This window comes from Peromyscus maniculatus, chromosome 5, assembly GCF_049852395.1.
Source record: "Peromyscus maniculatus bairdii isolate BWxNUB_F1_BW_parent chromosome 5, HU_Pman_BW_mat_3.1, whole genome shotgun sequence".
NCBI lineage: Eukaryota > Metazoa > Chordata > Mammalia > Rodentia > Cricetidae > Peromyscus > Peromyscus maniculatus.
This window is the reverse complement of record NC_134856.1, coordinates 44,627,772-44,645,379: the sequence shown is the minus strand read 5'-3', so window position 1 is coordinate 44,645,379 and position 17,608 is coordinate 44,627,772. Positions and strand designations below refer to the sequence as shown.

Sequence of the window (17,608 nt, the reverse complement as noted above, 5' to 3'; positions counted from 1 at the left end):
TTAAATTGCCTAGGGCCATACTGAGCCCGAACACACGTAGTACCTTAGTTTTCTGCTGTCAGATTGCAAGCCCCTTTCAATTGCTCCTTACGCCTCCTTTCTTAATAAACATGTTCTCCCTCCTTGCTCAGTTGAATGACTTTGGTGACCTCTTTTTTTAACTTTTGGAAATAAAATAGGATATTGCTCCCGTGACTGGTTGTCATTTTGAGGATACCAGATGGGGCTACACTCTGTTACGTTTTGTTTCCCAGGACATGTCTCGTTCCACGTGAACAGATTCCTCACGGCCACTCACTGGGACAACCAGGAGCCGAAACACGAGTTTGTGGTCTCCCGTGTCTATTTCCCAGTTTCCCCAACTAAGTGTCTTTGACCTTCAGAAATGATCACTTTTAGAAATAATTGAGGCCTACTACAAAACAAGGCAATTCTTTGCTGCCACGTTTCTCTGTCTTCGTATATTAAGGTTTGCAGAGCCCACACACTGTCGTGTCTGAATTAAAATATCAACAAACCCTGTTGAAACTGTCTCAGAAGAAAAAAACTTTGAACCATTTCAGGCAAGAACTTTGAACCTAGTACTGAACACCTTAAAGCCCCGCCCCCCGTTTTGGGGGTCTCTACTAACTTCTTCACCTGCTATTTTAAATTAATTAATTAATTGATTGATTAATTCTGGCTCCCGGTGCCTGTGGTTTGAGCACCTACAGAACGTAAATAGCCCTGCAGTAGGTGCCTATTTTCCCGTTAGGATTTGGATCGAGAGCTTGGTTATCTTTTTATTTCCTACAGATGCTGATTCATGTAATTGTGGGCATGATGTAATTTAAAGTCTCTGCAAATTACCAATGACCCAAATATGATGTGCTCTGCAACTGTAGGCTTCCACTCTCCAGGGTCCCCATTAGTCACATCTTGTCGTCTCCCCTAGAAATCGAGGAGGTGGAAAAGTAAGCGGGAAGGATCGGACTCTGGCAATCGACCCATTAAGGCTGCTGGGAAGGTCATCATTCAGGATGTTTCCTGCCTCCTTCCTGTCCATAAATCACTGGGAGAGCTGTACATGTAAGTCCAAGATTTTAGGTATACTGAGCTTGTCTTTAGGATCTGCAGATCTTTTTCCAGTTTTGGACACTTTGGGGGAACTCAGTGTTAGCTTTTTGTTGGTACCTAACAAACTGCCACGAGCTGCAGCTTCAGAGAGTATATATTTATCACCTCACTATTTCTGTAGGTCAGGAACCTAGCTTCAGTGAGTCCTCCTTGCCCAGGATCTCAACTAACTGAAAGCATGACCTTGGTCCCACCGTGGTCTCTTCCAATGCTTAGGGCGCAACAAGCTGGTTTACATAGCCAAATTCAGACCCTGAGAGCTGTGGAGCACTTGGCATATTCATAATTGAGACCAGCGTAGTGGCCCACAGAAACATCTTTTTTAAAGGCCCTGTCTGACTTAGGCCCTTTTGGCAGACTGCAGATCAAGTGCTTAATAACATAATTATGAAAGTGATTTCCCAGGAATTCTGGGGACCACCTGAGAATTCTGCTTCCCACACTGTCTTAGTTAGGGTTTTATTGCTGTAAGACACCATGATCATAGCAACTCTTATAAAGGAAAACTTTTTTTAAAAATTGATTTATTTTTATTTTATGTACATTGGTGTTTTGCCTGTGTGTATGTCTATGTGAGGGTCCCCTGGAACTGAGTCATAGACAGATATGAACTGCCATGTGGGTGCTGGGAATTGAACCCAGGTCCTCTGGAAGAGCAGTCAGTGCTCTTAACCACTAAGCCATCTCTCCAGCCCCAGGAAAACTTTTAATTGGAGTAGCTTACAGTTTCAGAGGTTTTTAGTCCATTGTCATCATGACAGAAAGTATGGCAGCATGCAGGCCAGGTGAACATGGTGCTGGAGAAGGAGCTGAGAGTTCTACATCTTGATCAGCAGGCAGCAGGAAGTGAACTAGCCTGAACTTCTGAGACCTCAAAGCCTACCCACTAGTGACACACTTCCTGCACAAGGCCCCACCTCCTAATAGTGCCACTCACTATGGGCAAGTATTCAAACACATGAATCTATGAGGGCCATTCCTATTCAAACCACCACACACACCCACTATGTAAAGCAGATCAAAGCAGAGTTATTTTGGTTGAAGGCCTTAGCAGCCAAGTGACCCAAAAGTGGAGGCTGGCCTACAGGTCCCCTAAGTCCCCATGAGCTTGAACACGTGACAAAAAGTTTTTTTTTTTTGGTAGTAAACTCACAGCATGGTACTTTTTATGTGACGTCACAGTTAATTTGCATATACTTAAATCCCAGACCCTGGGAACTCCGCAGCAAAGCTGGTGGCAGTTGGTGTTTTTCTCACCCGCCACCTCCTTCCCTGAAAGTGGGGAGTGCTCCCCTCAGTGGGAGCCCGCAGCCCGGCAGCACCAGCTCAATCAATCCTTCTCTCCCTGTCAGATTTGAGTGACAACCTAAGAGGCGCTTTCTAGTCTATTAAATCAGGGGGATGCTTGGGAGACTAAAGTAGAAGCCTTCTTCATCTTGTTTTTGCTTTAATTTCAGATTGAACGTGAATGATACTCAGGAGACATGCCAGAAGAACGCTGCTTCCGCCATGCTTGTTGGAAGGAAGGATCTTGTCCAGGTACTGTCGGTTATTCTTACCTGTTAGTGGCATTTACAGGGTGTGCCCCATTTTGAAGTTTCTTATTTGATTTTCTTTGCCAGTCTGTAGGGCTGGATCAGCTTCCTAAATCTCTACCCTGGATATTTCTCTTATTAGTGCTAAGTGGGGGATCCATAAGTGTTGTTTTTCTTTTCTTTCTTAAACTATGTATGTTTCTATTTCAGTACCACAGTGATTGCTGTATGCCTAAATTTGAGTATCTGTGCCTTTTTACCTAAATTATTTTTTTAAAAAAAACTTAAAAAAAGTTTCATAAGAAGGTTTACTGGAATGTTCTTCTAGGTAGAGGTGTTCAGATTTTTAAAATATGACTTCATGGTGCTGGAGAGATGGCTTAGTGGTTAAGGGCACTGGCTGTTCTTGTAGAGGGCCCTGGTTCAATTCTCAGCACACACATGGCAGTTCACAACTTCTTGTAACTCCAGTCTCAGGAAATCTGACTCATCTTCTGACCTCCTCTGGCACCAGGCATTCGCATAATACACATACATACATGCAGGCAAAATGCTCAGACACAAAAATATTAGTAAAAAATTTAAGACTGAAACCTGTCAGTAGTTATAAACTGTAAGATTCCTTCATCTCTGTAGCTCCCCGGTGTTCTCTGGACTCTTACTGAGATGCCATCTGCATACCCTGCAGCCTGCCCATCTAAAAAGGGATAGTTGGTCATTTCTAGTTTTGTCAGAGTTGTGCAGTTGTCATGGAAACCGTTCAGAATGTTTTCATTCATCACCCAGAAGCAGCTCCTTGTCTTCAGTCTGTTCTTCCCATCAACCTTGGGCAGCCAGCGGTCAGGCTCCATCTTCCTTCCACTCTGTGCTTTAGTGTGACGATTAGACTGAGCTTGGGAAATGACTTGCGGTTGTCCCAACAGCTCAGTGTTTTCCCTTATGACTGAATGAACCAACACTAAGGCCTTCCCTGGATTTTCATCTGATTAAAAACATCCCTAAGATGTCTTGTAATAAACATCACATCTCTCCCTGAAACCTTTTAATGAAGAATCGTCTCATGAATTTAGTCTGTTTCTGTCAGCCCTCACCCACCCAGACTCCATGAACACTAAGAAGGCAAAATGAGGTCATTTTTATAGTGGTAGGCTGAGTCCAGCTCAGAGTCCTAGAGAACTACCTGGGCAGGTTATCTCAGACCCTCGGCCTTTGAGCGTGTTTATAATGTGAGAACCTGAAGAATTTCCCCATGGGGTTCATGGGATCAGTGAATGTAAAGGCTGGCCTGTGGTCCCAGAATAACAATCTCTGAGTATTTTCCTTCCTACGGTTTCCTTTGTGTATTCTCTCTCCCTCTTTATTCTCTTCCTCATCTCCCCCCTCCCCCTCCCCCAGTGTTTTTCTGGCGGAACTGGTGTGGAAGACTAGGCCAGTCTGAGGGAAATGGGGAGACTCTTGTGGTCGGTCAGACAGTCTCTGCTGACTCTGGGCCCTGACACATTTTTTGTGTGTGATCCCAGACGAGCCACCCCATCTTTCTTTCTTTTTTTGGTTTTTCGAGACAGGGTTTCTCTGTGTAGTTTTGGTGCCTGTCCTGGATCTCGCTCTGCAGACCAGGCTGGCCTTGAACTCACAGAGATCCACCTGGCTCTGCCTTCTGAGTGCTGGGATTAAAGGCATGTGCCACCATTGCCCGGCCACCACCCCATCTTTCTAAACCCTTGCTATAAAATGGAGCAATGCTTCTAAATTCATTAGGAACCAAATGGAGTAGAGCTTATGAATTCTCCTAGCTCTCTGGCCATTGGAAATGGCTGCCCTGTGGTACATTTCCACTGCTGTGCTGTGATTGTCACCGTGATTGGAAATGTTTAAATACATAACATGAGTGACCATGAGTGCTTGAAGAATGTTGTTGTTCTTCATGCCCTTGATAAAGGTGTGCTCACTGTTTTGTGTCTCTCACATTTCCCAGAGAAGTAATGTCAGGGGCACCGTTCTGTTGAAGGCTTTAGGAGATGAGAGGTGTGTTGTAGGGAGAAACTAGCACCGTTGTCGGCAGGGTGGACAGCCCATCCTGCCCCAGAAAGCCAGCCCCTTCTTTGAGCATCTGGTGAAGGGGGTTGTTTATCAAGGCAGCGGCTGTGAACTGCATGTCCCTCCCAGGAGCAGCAATACTTGATTGACACGTCAGTGTGCTGCCCTCATGCTGTTGAGTGTGCATATCTGATGTTTGCTTTTCAGCTTTTTCATCTACTTGCTCGTCTCAAATTAGAGACTAGATCCAAAGTTTGTATCTTCTTCCTTTTGGGTTTAGAATAGTGTGTTCCAGTTAGTGGGTGCAATGCATCACTTTTCCAAAACCAAATAAAACAAGAGATTTTCCAGAAGTAGCATTCAAATTTTGGAAGGTCTCAAGGGTTGGGGCTCTTTCTGAGGGGCAGTGAAGGCTTTGGGTTTAAAAGACACTTCATGGACTATTTGTTTGGTGATTCTAAGTTCCTTCAGGGTTGAAGTTTGGGGTGTTCATCAGACTCCATGTCAATATAAAGAAAGCCAAAGTTGTTTTGTTCTTGACCTATTCTTTAGCTTTAAGAGTGTACTAAAATTTGTAATGAGGCAACAAAGTTTTCCATTCCTTGAGCAAAGAACAGTGGGATGTCGACTGCACTTGCTTGCTCTCTGCCAATCCAGTTCACCAGTGAAGCATCGGAAAAGGCGAGGCGTAATGAAGAAAATGGCCCCTTGAAATTGTGATGCTGTGTTATTCTCTGAAGTTTGCTTAATGAAAGGTTTTTCTTATTTTAGTAGATGGGGTTTTGTCGCGTCGTCTAGGCTCACTGTGTAGCTTCGCCTTGTCTCGCCAGCTCTCAGAAGTCTGAGCCTCTCCTGAATTGCAAGCATGAGTCACATGTTTGACTTTTAATGAAAGTTTTAAGGCTGATGTTTCTCAAGTGTACAGTGTACTCAATCACCGAGGATCTGTTAAAATGTCAGTTCTGACCCAGCCAGTCTGGGTGGGGCCTAGAATTCTGCACCCCAAGCTTTGGCCACCCTTGTGGTGAGGTTTTAGGTTGTAGGAGGTAGATGGGGCTCCTTTACCATTTCCATTCATTTCTTCAGTGGTTTGAACTTGAGCCTCTTTCTTTGGTCTGTCTAGGTTTGGTCGCTGGCTACGGTAGCTACAGATCTTTGCCTTGGTCCGAAGTCTGACCCAGATTTGGAAACACCTTGGGCTCGACATCCATTTGGGCGACAGCTGCTGGAGTCCCTGTAGGTTCTGAGAGCTAAAAGTGAGGAAAATGAGTGAAGAGGACGTTAGGTCTGTAAATACATTAAATGTTCCTGCCTCGGTGAGGAGCACAGAGGCCAGAGCAGTGAAGGGGCCGAGGCGCTTGGCTTTTAGCACCGACCTGGCCTCTGTGCAGAATGAGCTTCTGAGAGCACGAGGCATTAAATACTGTTTGTCACTCACAAGACTGTGAAACCCTTCAGAGTCGCGTGTGCGTGTGTGTGTGCATGCGTCAGAGTACCTTAGTCCTCCCACCCCACCCCTCTCCCCCGAACCTCTAGGCCTCTGGCCTCTGGATATGGTAAGTTTCTCTGTGGTGCTGTGTGGTTTGGCCCCTGGGAACAGGGATGGGACCGTGTGTTGGTCTTCGTGTTCTCCTGACCCTAGGAGCCTGTTAGACAGCTCCTAAAAGTAAATACAGCAAGTCAGACTGTGTAAAACACTGTCCTCAGAAGATACCCAGGGTGCTGGGGCAGAGGCTTCAGTCCCCGTGTCTCATCCCCCACCCCCCCCACCCCCCCACCCCCCCACCCCCGCCTGCAAAAAAAAGTAATGATAATAATAATAGTGTCCCATTAAGGAAGCCACTCAAGTGTTCCTCACAGTGAGACTCCGGGCCTGGCCAGAGAAACTCCACTGCTTCAAATTGGATTGCTTTTCTGCTGGTTCAAGCCAGGCCTGGGGCCCCTGGTCACCTGGTCATGCTCTCATTGCCTCCTCCTTGAGCAGGGGTTATAAGGCTCGCTCTGCTTGGTTTACATTAGCCTCAAGACAGAGTCCTTCTTAACCCCTAAACTCATATTCTGGAGTGGTGGTCCTGAAGGATAAAGGGAATGAGAACCTACAGTAAACATATTCCTTGTTATTCTTATTTAACCGAGGAAAGAGAGTCAATGGTCTGCCATGCTGTGGTGATACACTATCCTTTGACTGTCTCCTTGTAGAATTAGGTAGAAGGAAGGACATGTCTAGAAACTTTCCACAAAGCAGGGGGCTTTTCCCTGGAGCTGGGGAGAGTGAGTGAGAGAGCGTGGACCACCTCTCTCAGATGCTAGGTCAGTCTGCTGGGTTCTGGAGAAGCTGTGTTGTGTTAGAGCCCGTGCCTGAATTCAACCAGAAGCTTTCAGATTGTGTCTGGGTTGTCACTAACATTCTGAAATCTCCTATGCCAAAACAAAGGGGCCAGTCTCATAGTAGGTAAGACCTACAATGGTCTGTAGATGTCCCTGTTCCTGACAAGGTCAGAGGAAGGATGGAAAATCCCCCAGCCTAGCCCAGAGTAGGAGTGTTGTGGCTGGTAACTGCCTTCCTCCATTCCTCCTCTTGACCTGTTTTTTCTCCTCTTGTATTTTACAGACTGGCTCACTATTGCCAACTCCGAGATGTTCAGACCTTGGCCATGCTCTGCAGTGTGTTTGAAGCCCAGTCCCGGCCTCAGGGCGTACCAAACCCCTTTGGGCCTTTCCCTAACCGATCTTCTAATCTTATGGTGTCCCACAGTCGCTATGTAAGTTCATGGTTTTCTGGCTTCCCTTGAGGTCTGTTTTCCCCTCAAATGCAACTTTGAAATGGGATGGTGTTGGATGCTAGCGTGTGTTCCTCTTCTCTTCTAGCCCAGCTTTACCTCCTCGGGGTCCTGCTCCAGCATGTCAGACCCAGGGTTCAACACTGGTGGCTGGAACATAGGTTTGTGAGGGGACGGCACAGCCCGCTGGACGTGGGGAAGGCTGTTCACGTGGGGATTAGTTGGTGCACGCTCTCCATGTTGGTCTTTGGTTCATTTAGTGTGCAGGGACAGTGTTGGCAGCGAAGCATGTTGAATGCTCTCGTGTCTGGGAGGGCTCTGTGCTGCTCTGAGTTGCCGGAAAGGCTGCAGTGGGACTTGTCCTTATCCTTCCTCCTTTACATCCCCCTTTTCCATTATCATCTGCCACTTCCCATCAGCCACTTCTTCCCATGATTCCTTTCAGTGGGGAGAAATAAAATGGACTGATGGTGGCCATAGGGTTTGTTTCATGAGGGGAATATCTTTGTGATTCCTGGATTACATAATTTTTTAAAAAGATTTATTTATTATGTATACAGTGTTCTGTCTGCCTGTGTGTTTGCCTGCAGGCCAGAAGAGGGCACCAGATCTCATTACGGATGGTTTGTGAGCCACCATGGGGGTGCTGGGAATTGAACTCAGGACCTCTGGAAGAGCAGCCAGTGCTCTTAACTGCTGAGCCATCTCTCCTGCCCACATTTTTTTTTATTTAAAACATGATCTTAATTTTCTTGATTATAAAAATAGAACCTGAGTCAGGTGTAGTAATATACACCTGTGATCCCAACTTCTCAGGAGTCTTAATGCTAGCTTGGGCAACGTAGCAAGACCGTACCTCTTAGAAAATAATCCCAGCACTCAGGAAGTAAAGGCAAAAGGATTGGAAGTGTAAGGCTAGCCTGAGCTGTGTAGATAGAGAGATCTGTCTATACACACACACACACACACACACACACACACACACACACACCCGCATGCACGCACGCACGCACGCGCGCGCACACACACACACACACACACACACACTACATGTCCTGTAAAGAAGAACAAACAAAAAGCATCAGAGAAAAAAATAGTAATGATTGATATCTCCATGCCCATCACTTAATAACATCTGTTAACATTTCAGAACATTTTCTTCCTCTGTCTCTGTGTGTGTGTGTGAGTATGGGTGGATAGTTATTTGATTTATGCTGTTTTGTGTTCTGCTTTTAACTTCATCATGAGCATTTTCTCATGTCATTTAGCATTTTTATAACGAGTCCTTGCATCGCATTCTACTGTATCATTAAGCCATAATTTGCTTAGCTATCATCTGTGCTTAATTACCAGGTTCACTTGGTGATAAATACCTGGACAAAGAGGTATACCTAGGAAAGAGCAGTTAGGATTCCGTTCCTCGGAGTCTTCAGTTTGAGTGTTTTGTTTCCAGAGAATGAAGCGGATACACACTGGGGCGTGGGGTGGGAGGGACTTCCTGTTTTCTGTGCCTTCTCTGACTGCCATCCCCTCTTCTCTCTTGCTTTTCTGTAGCGGGAAGAGAGACAGAACACATGTCTTCACCTTGGGGAGAGTCTTCACCAGAAGAACTCCGATTTGGGAGTCTAACCTACAGTGACCCCCGTGAGCGGGAACGGGACCAGCACGATAAGAACAAAAGGTAACCAGCGCCTCCCCGACTCAGACTTTGAGAAGATGGCGTTGGGTACAAATGCCATTAGGTAGTGAGCTTGCTCTTCTCTTGGGGAAACTGACAGGGGACCTTTTGGGTTTATTTACCCAGGCTTCTGGACCCCGCCAACACCCAGCAGTTTGATGACTTTAAGAAGTGCTACGGAGAGATCCTGTACCGCTGGGGTCTGCGGGAGAAGAGGGCAGAGGTGCTGAAGTTCGTGTCCTGCCCTCCGGACCCACACAAAGGCATCGGTAGGGATCTTTTCTTTTCCTCGAACTCTCTGGAAGGCCCTGTGCTCTGATGTGCCCATAACCTTAGGCTTGGAAGGTTGCGCTGCTCATTTATAAGCAGAAGCGTCTGAAGCATTTGAGTCTTTTCTAAGCTTCTGAAAACCTGGCATTCGATAGCAAGATTCACTTTCTACCATAACAGCAATGTCGTAGACACAGTAGATGATTTTCATTTATTCAGCTACCGTAGGCACAGTGGGACCCATGGCAGAGTAGAGGGGAGACATTAATCAATTAAAAATCGTGGTCACTATTACTGTGACGTAAGAGCACTGGTTGTTCTCCTAGAGGACCTGAGTCCAGTTCCCATCACTCACGTGTGGCTCACATTGGTCTGTAACTCCACCTGGAGGATCTGAAGCCCTCTTCATGCCTCTGTGGGCACTGTGTGCATATGGTACGCAAACATACATGCAGGCAGAACCCCCATCCACAGAAAATATATTTTTTAAAAAGGGATAGACTCAGTATGATTTGCTGAAAAATTGGATATGGACTGATAAAGAGAAACAAAGCTTTGGTGATTCCTGGGTTTCCAGCTAATGTGCTGAGAGATAGCAGTGTTATACTGCAGATAGAAACAAACGGAGGAACACTGGAGCTCAGGTAGGGGTGTGTGTGTGTGTGTGTGTGTGTGTGTGTGTGTGTGTGTGTGTGTGTGTGTGTGATGAGATCACTGTCTGGAGAAGTCACACAGTCAGTCAGATGTGAATCTGGTTCTCAGGAGAGATTGTGTTCAGCTAGAGCTAGAGCTAGAGCTAGTAATTTGGAGATAGTTGGTATGTAAGTCTGCTAGTGTGTGTGTGTATTATCCAGGCATAGTGACACACCTTTCTTTAAGCCAGGAGGAAGAGGCAGGGGGATCTCTATGAGTTTGAGGCCAGTGAGGGGATGCACAGTGAGACCTTGTCTCAAAAAAAAAAAAAAAAGTGTATTTATCTGGGAGCTAAGGATGGAAAGGAAGAATAGAGGGAGCACAGGCTGCCCTGGTCTAGCCTAGACCTTGAGAGAAATGAGCACTTAGAGTTACGTCGGAGAGGAAGATGGAGACACCGGTGAGTTTGGTGAGAAGCCAGACTGTGCCATGGAAGAAATGAAGCCGAGCTTTCCTTACAGGAAGAAAATGGAAGACTTCCAGAGGGGGTGGACTGACCATACATTTCCCTTCTCCCGCAGACCTTAGCAAGTGTCTGTACAGAGAGTGTTTGAAAAGGTCTTAATTGCACAAGAAGTAATATTGGCAATAATACTTGGGAGCTGGGAAATGGGTAAGTTATCGGTGACCTCCAAGGCCGGAGCAAACCAAACCCTGAACTTTTAGTCAGAAAAACAGGCAGAACTCTGCCATGGCGGAGGAACCAGGGGCACGTGATCCTCTGGGAGGGGCTCAAAGATGAAATTTAAAAGCTGCTCTTGTTTGATGACCCTTGGAGGATGCTCGAGTTTCCTCTCCCAGTTTGTAGAACAGGTCATAACTCCAACAGAAAACTGTGAGCTTCTTCTGCAGAGAAGAGAATCACATTTACAGATTGGATGGGTCTACCTGCCATAATGAATGCTCAAAGACCAGGGACCCAGAAGAGACCTAGATGCTCCCAGAAAGAGAAATAGTTCTAATATCAAGGATGAGGAAGGTGGATGGTATCAGCTCTGAGGGTTGACCCTGGCAACTAGATGGCCAGGCAGCAGACTCTGCAGAATTCTCAGGAAAAGAATTTCTAACCTGGAATTCTGAACCCAAGTTATCAACCATGTGCGAAGTAAACTTTGAGTGTCCCTAAGAAGCAGGGCTAGATTCAGTCCAGGAACTGAAGGAATCAGTGCTGATGGAGAGCACTGGTCGTGACAGACCTAGAGATAGGCCAGTGCAGACAGGTGCTCCAGGAGCCTTCCTCCAAGGAGAGAAAGCTGAAAAAAAAAATCAGATGTATTTCACTGTTGCATATATTTATAGAAGATGCAGACATTTGAGGGAGTGTTTGGAGATGAATTATTGATAAGTACATAGCAAACTAAGCAAATGAAAGAATAAGGCAGTTACTAATTCTGGGAGAAACAAAATGTGCAAGAAAGGAAAAGTGTCATGGAATATGGCTTGAATAATGTTTGCTTAGGTAAATAATGTATGAGCCAAATGTGGTCTAGCCAAAACAGAGCTGGGGAGACAGAGCCGGGTGGGACTGTGTGTGATGGGGAAGGAGACCGGAGGAGAGGACTTTCCACTCTGGGAAGCTGTTAGACAGTGCTTGAATATGGTACTTAAGAACTAGCTTTGTGTCAGGGGTGGTGGTACTAATCTCTAATCCCAGCACTTGGAATACAGAGGCGGGTGGGTTTCTGAGTTCAAGATCAGCCTGGACTACATAGTAAATTCCTAGCTGGCCAGGGCTACATAGAAAAACACTGTCTCACAAAAACAAAATAGGTTTGTGCTCACCTTCACAGCACAGACGCTAAAACTGGAGAATTTATAAATAAGGTTAGCATGGCCCCTGCCCAAGGAAGGCATATACTCATGAAGCATTTACTGTTTTTTGTTTGTTTGTTTTTGCAGGGAGGCATTTAAGACGGTGTTTGGGGGTTGAGGCAGTAGGTCTCTCTACATAGTCCTGGCTGTCCCAGAACTCACTCTGTAGACCAGACTGGCCTTGAACTCACAAAGATCCCCTGCTTCTGCCTCCCAAGTGCTGGGACTAAAGGCATGTGCCACCACACCTGGCTACATTTCCTGTTTTTAGTCAATATATCATGGAGATACTTGAACATCAATGTTTATTGCAGCATGATTTATAATAACTGAGTTATGGAACCGGCCTAGGTGTCCATCAACAGAGGAGCCGATAAAGGAAATGTGGTCTATATACACAATGGAATTATAGTCAACCACAAAGAATGAAATTGTGGTGTTTGCAGGAAAATGATGCAACTGGAGATTAGCCTTTTAAGTGAACTAACTTCGTCTCAAAAAAGACAAGTGTCACATGCTGTCTCTGATTTTAATGTACATAAAATCATGTCTGTATATGACATGACAGTAGCAATGAAATTGCCTAAGAGATGAAGGAGGGGGTTGGAGGAAAAGGGAAGGGAGGGAATGTGGGGTGGAATAGACCCAAAGTACATTCTGTATTTACATGAACGTCCTTATGAAACACAGACTCACTCGCAGTGAATGTGGGGGTTGCTTTATAAAGGAGGCTTTAGACATGAGACAGTGAAAGGAAATGGTGGAATGAGCAGGTGAGGTTTCCTCTAGGGAGTGTCAGGGAATGCTTGGCTTTTGATAAAATGTGTAAAGTTGACTCTGTATGTTGCATGTGTTTCTAGTTTCCCTTGAAAAAACAAACCAGAGCAACATTTATAATTGCAGACTATAAATAACAAAGTTTTATTAGTAAGGTATGCTTAGGTATACATGCTTGAAGAAATACAAAGATAGAAAAATCCATTTTGACAATGTATTTTTTCCCCCCAGAGCATCTAAATACAGGAGAGTGTACCAGGGAGAGATTAATGATAGCCTAGAACAATTTGTCTTTTAAAATTAGTTTTTAGGAAAACATCTGAATCATGGGGCTATGGAACTGATGTATCAGGCATCAGTCAGGCAAACCCTTGTTGACATCGCCTGCTCTAAAGCACCATGCAAGACTCTGCAGGGGACGCAAAGAAATAGTTAGGGGTGGTGGTGTGTGTGTGTGCACGAAATTCAGAGTGCCTGGAATATAAGACAGATAAATGATAATCAAAAATTATTATTGCCAGGTGTGGGAGGTAGAGGCGGAAGAACCGTGAGCTCAAGGTCATCCTCAGCTGCACGGTTTGACAGCAGATTGGTCTGCAGGAGACCCTGTCTCAAAAAGTAAAAAACAAAACAAGACAAAAGCCCTAACAAACCAAAGAAAAATAATGTATATCCTAGTACCAATAAAAACAGTATCACAGGATTGTCGAAAGGGAGCAGAGGGTTATGAAAGAGACTCACAGACAGACAGACACATTAACACACAAGTGGCGACTGCAAATATACAGAGGAGTGTTCGTCGCTCTGAATTACGAGGAACTGACTGCCCGGGTACAGGGCACAAGCACTGCCAGGAAAGTACCCTCTGGACTCCAGGACAGCAGTTTCCTCTCTGTTCTGTCTGTAAGAGTCACCAGGTCCGCAACACCAAACAAAGCCCAACAACTCAGCCGGATGTGGTGGCACCCACCTGTACTGTGGTGCCCTGAGTCTGAGGCCAGCCTGTGTTCTCCAGTGAGATCAGTCTCAGTTTAGAGCAGCCACAGATGCAACAGCAAAGAAGGGAAGGCACCCGGATCTAAGATGAGTTTCCCTAGGGACAATTCCTTCCCCAAAGATTCAGATCTGCCCACGTAAGTTTCTTTAAATTAAGAAGACTATTAATTTTTATTTAATTAGATTTTAAAGTTCTGGTTCTTTTTTAAGATGAAAAAGATTATGTGTATATACCTACCCGAGTTTATGTACACCACATGTAGGGGCCCAGTGAGGCCAGAAGAGGGCATTAGATCCCCTGAAACTGGAGTTACAGGGGATTGTGAGCCTCCATGTGGGTGCTGAGAACCAAATTCAGGACCTCTGGAAGAGCAACAAGTGCTCTTAACCACTGAGCCATCTCTCCAGCGCTGCCCTAAATAAATACCTTTTCATTAAAAGAAAAGACAGGAACTAGCAAGATGGCTTAGTCTGGAAAGGCGCTTGCCACCAAGCTTGACTACCTGAGTTCAGTTCCCTCTACCAGTGAGTGACAGCAAACACGTTTTCCAGTGGGGAGCCTTCACAACGGCTTTACTCCCCAGGGCAGACGTACAGTGGGCAGGTCACATGGCCAAGTCAGGGTTTCAGTTGGGCCAAGTGGGAAAAGGATCCGAATATGTTTGCAAAAACAGGAACGTGAAATTAGTCTGGGTGCTCTAGGTTGGCCAGAGAAGAAAGTTCAGCCAGGAAAGGCAAAGGAGCCTGCTGTTCAGGAATCTAGGAGATACGGTTTGGAGACACCAAGGATCCTGTTAAGAAATGGGGCAGAGATGGCAACCCAAGACAAGAAGTCATCCATGTGAATAGATGGGAGGAATAGATGGGGCACATAGAGAGGTGTGCAGTCTGCATGGCCCCCGGGGAGCAGGGGTGAGCCGGGAACACACAGGCTTGTGTGCGTGCGTGCGTGCACGTGTGTGCATGTGCGTGTGCGTGCATGTGTAGAAATTCGATAGATGAGGAAAGAGGAAAAGGTTGACGAGCCACATGGCTCAGCCTCAGTGAGGAATAGTCTAAGGCAATAGTGGGACGTGGCACCCACCTTTCCTGTTACCACAGGACTTAAGAAATGGTGTTTCATCCAAGGCCAGCATAGCCAGCCAGAATTTGGGTAGAGTTAGGTGGTGAGGGCATGATTCTGAGAGGAATAGATGGGGACATAGAGAGGTGTGCAGTCTGCATGGCCCCCGGGAGCAGGGGTGAGCCGGGGACATACAGGCTGACATTCCAAGTACAAACTGAAGCACTTCCGGTCATGTGAGTGGGGAAGAACCTCATGGACTCTTCAGGAGGTAGAAACGCGGTCCTGGCACAGACGTGGAACAGTGCTGTGGGGTCCTGATGTGGGCGAGCCTAGCCAGTAGGATAACCACTGTTAGGGAGTTAAAAGCATTGGCTCTCACCTAAGTGCTTTTTGAGTCACTCTAGTCTTTCTACAGCAATGGCAGTAAGAGGCATCAGATGTAGTGACCCTCTGTTGCAGAGTACTCACTGGGTTTCCCACAGGACCTCAGAGAGCCGGATGCTGGCTACGCCCCCTTCCCTCACTCTAGCAGGAAAGACAGCGCCCAGTTAGTAGACATATCTAGATTGTGGGAGTTTTGTCATTTAAAAAAGAAAATTGGCCTTCTGGACCTAGTGGCATGTACCTTTATTTATTGTATGTATGAGTACTCTTTTGACTTTATGCCAGAAGAGGGCACCAGATCTCATTACAGATGGTTGTGAGCCACCATGTGATTTCTGGGAATTGAACTCAGGACCTATGGAAGAGCAGTCCGTGCTCTTAATTACTGAGCCATCTCTCCAGCCCCCGGCACACACTTTTAATCCAGCTCTCAGGAGGCAGAGGCAGGCAGATCTCTGGCCAGCCTGGTCTACAAAGAAAATTCCAGGACAGTCAGGGCTACACAGAGAAGCCTTGTCTTGGGGGGAAAAAAGGAGGAAGTAAGGGAGGGAAGGGAGGTTGAAGAGATGCCCCAGTGAGTAAAATGCCTGCCACATAAATAAGTTCATATCCCAAACACCCAAGTAAAAACCCAGTGTAATGACACACATCTATAACCCTAATACTGGACTGAGGAGGATGGGGATCCCTGCTTGCTGGCTAGACAGTCTAGCCAGTGTTTTGAAAAAATAGGATGAAGAAAGATGAAGAGCTGACATTGACATCTGCCCTCAACATATACAGGTGCTCAGACACCTGCACTCATACATGTATTCAAACTCACACATGCACTACACACACACACACACACACACACACACACACACACACACAAATGAAAAGAAAAGCAGACATGGGTTGTAGCTCAGTAAGAGTGTTTGCCCATCATGCAATAAGCCCCAGGTTCGATCGATCCCTGGCACCGCATAAAACTGAGCGTGGTGATTTATGCTTGTAATGCCAACACTTAGGAGGATCAGAAGTTCAAGATCGGGTTGGGGATTTAGCTCAGTGGTAGAGCACTTGCCTAGCAAGTGCAAGGCCCTGGGTTCGGTCCTCAGCTCTGAAAAAAAAGTAGTTCAAGATCACCCTCAGCTACATAGTGAGTTCAAGGTCAGCCTGGACCACACAAGACTCTGCTTCAAAAGAAGAGAAATCACTGGTTTGCTAGAACCTGACAGAATCCCCGGGGACTGGGTATTACCCAACAATACCCAGTCTGCTTTACTAAGACCTAAACTAATGTTGCCTCTTGCTTTGCCCCTCCCCACCCATTTCCAGAGTTCGGTGTGTACTGCAGCCACTGCCGGAGCGAGGTCCGTGGCACTCAGTGTGCCATCTGCAAGGGCTTCACGTTCCAGTGTGCCATCTGCCATGTGGCTGTGCGGGGCTCATCCAACTTCTGCCTGACCTGTGGGCACGGCGGCCACACAAGCCACATGATGGAATGGTTTCGGACCCAGGAGGTATGTCCCACTGGGTGTGGCTGCCACTGCCTGCTGGAGAGCACCTTCTGAACTTGAGAGACGATGGTACTGTCCAAAATCCCAGAGGACTCCGTAAGCTGGAGAAGGCTTTCCACTGGTGGTGGTGGTGGTGGAAAGTTCCAGAACCCCGGTTATCTCCAGTGATTCAGGAGCGTAGTCCCCTCACAGACTGTCAAGCAGCTGTTCCTCGTGAGCCTTTGCCTTCCCTTCTCTTGGCTGTCAGGGCATGGATGTGCTGGACAAAGGGAGGAGACGCCCAGAGTTGGCCGTCCTGCACTGTTGAGTCCACGGTGGATGTTATCATGGGGAAAAGCACCTGTTCCCAGAGCCAGCGTCAGCCTTTGAGATGTTGTCCTTGACCGAGGATTGGGCTCTCCACATGCCAGCACAAAGATCACATCAGCTGGGAAGACACTGGATGGTAGTGTCATTCACAAGTGAGCCTATGACATCTGTGACTTCAGAAGTTGGTACCTTTGATGAGTTAATGAACAGAGGCCTTATAAACTACAATACTAAAATGTAAAATATGATGTACTTAAAAGACTTTTTCCTGGTGCAGGCATTTAAACTTGGGGTCTTGTACATTATTAGTGAGCGGCCGTACCACTGAGTTACATTCCCAGTCCCTTAAGGATTCTTACAATGTATATATATTTAAGTTTCTGCTCCATCTGCTTTCCCTCAACTAATAAAGCTTTATACTTGTGTGCGAGAGAAGAAACAGGAAGTTGACCATCTCAGTGGTTCATTTTGCATTGTACTTCTGATTGAAGTGAATTGTTTTGGAAAGGACTAGAATTAGTCCCAGGATTTCTAAAGGAAATGCTGTTTGACTTTAATCATCTGGTGGGAGGAAATAGAATCTGACATTAAGGTTCTTCCTAGCCGCAAGAGCCTCAGAATTACTTCTCCTAGCAAAAGGGAAATGAGGTTGC

General features: G+C 46.2%; 1 protein-coding gene and 1 non-coding gene across 4 annotated transcripts in view; both read left to right on the top strand.

Moving 5' to 3' along the window:
* Nucleotides 1-17,394, top strand: part of Wdr59 (WD repeat domain 59) — a 76,218-nt gene extending 58,824 nt beyond the window's left edge. For all 3 annotated transcript variants that reach the window (XM_015992917.3, XM_076572171.1, XM_006974088.4), the window contains 8 exons: nt 935-1,068; nt 2,574-2,655; nt 5,812-5,924; nt 7,300-7,450; nt 7,557-7,629; nt 9,023-9,149; nt 9,273-9,415; nt 16,465-17,394. In XM_015992917.3, the coding sequence (XP_015848403.1) occupies nt 935-1,068; nt 2,574-2,655; nt 5,812-5,924; nt 7,300-7,450; nt 7,557-7,629; nt 9,023-9,149; nt 9,273-9,415; nt 16,465-16,700 (1,059 nt within the window). In that variant the 3' untranslated portion in view covers nt 16,701-17,394. The remainder of the gene's footprint in view (nt 1-934; nt 1,069-2,573; nt 2,656-5,811; nt 5,925-7,299; nt 7,451-7,556; nt 7,630-9,022; nt 9,150-9,272; nt 9,416-16,464) is intronic.
* Nucleotides 11,884-11,989, top strand: LOC121829879 (U6 spliceosomal RNA). Its single transcript, XR_006072940.1, has one exon. It is a non-coding gene; the product is annotated as a U6 spliceosomal RNA (small nuclear RNA).
* Nucleotides 17,395-17,608: the final 214 nt, after the last annotated feature.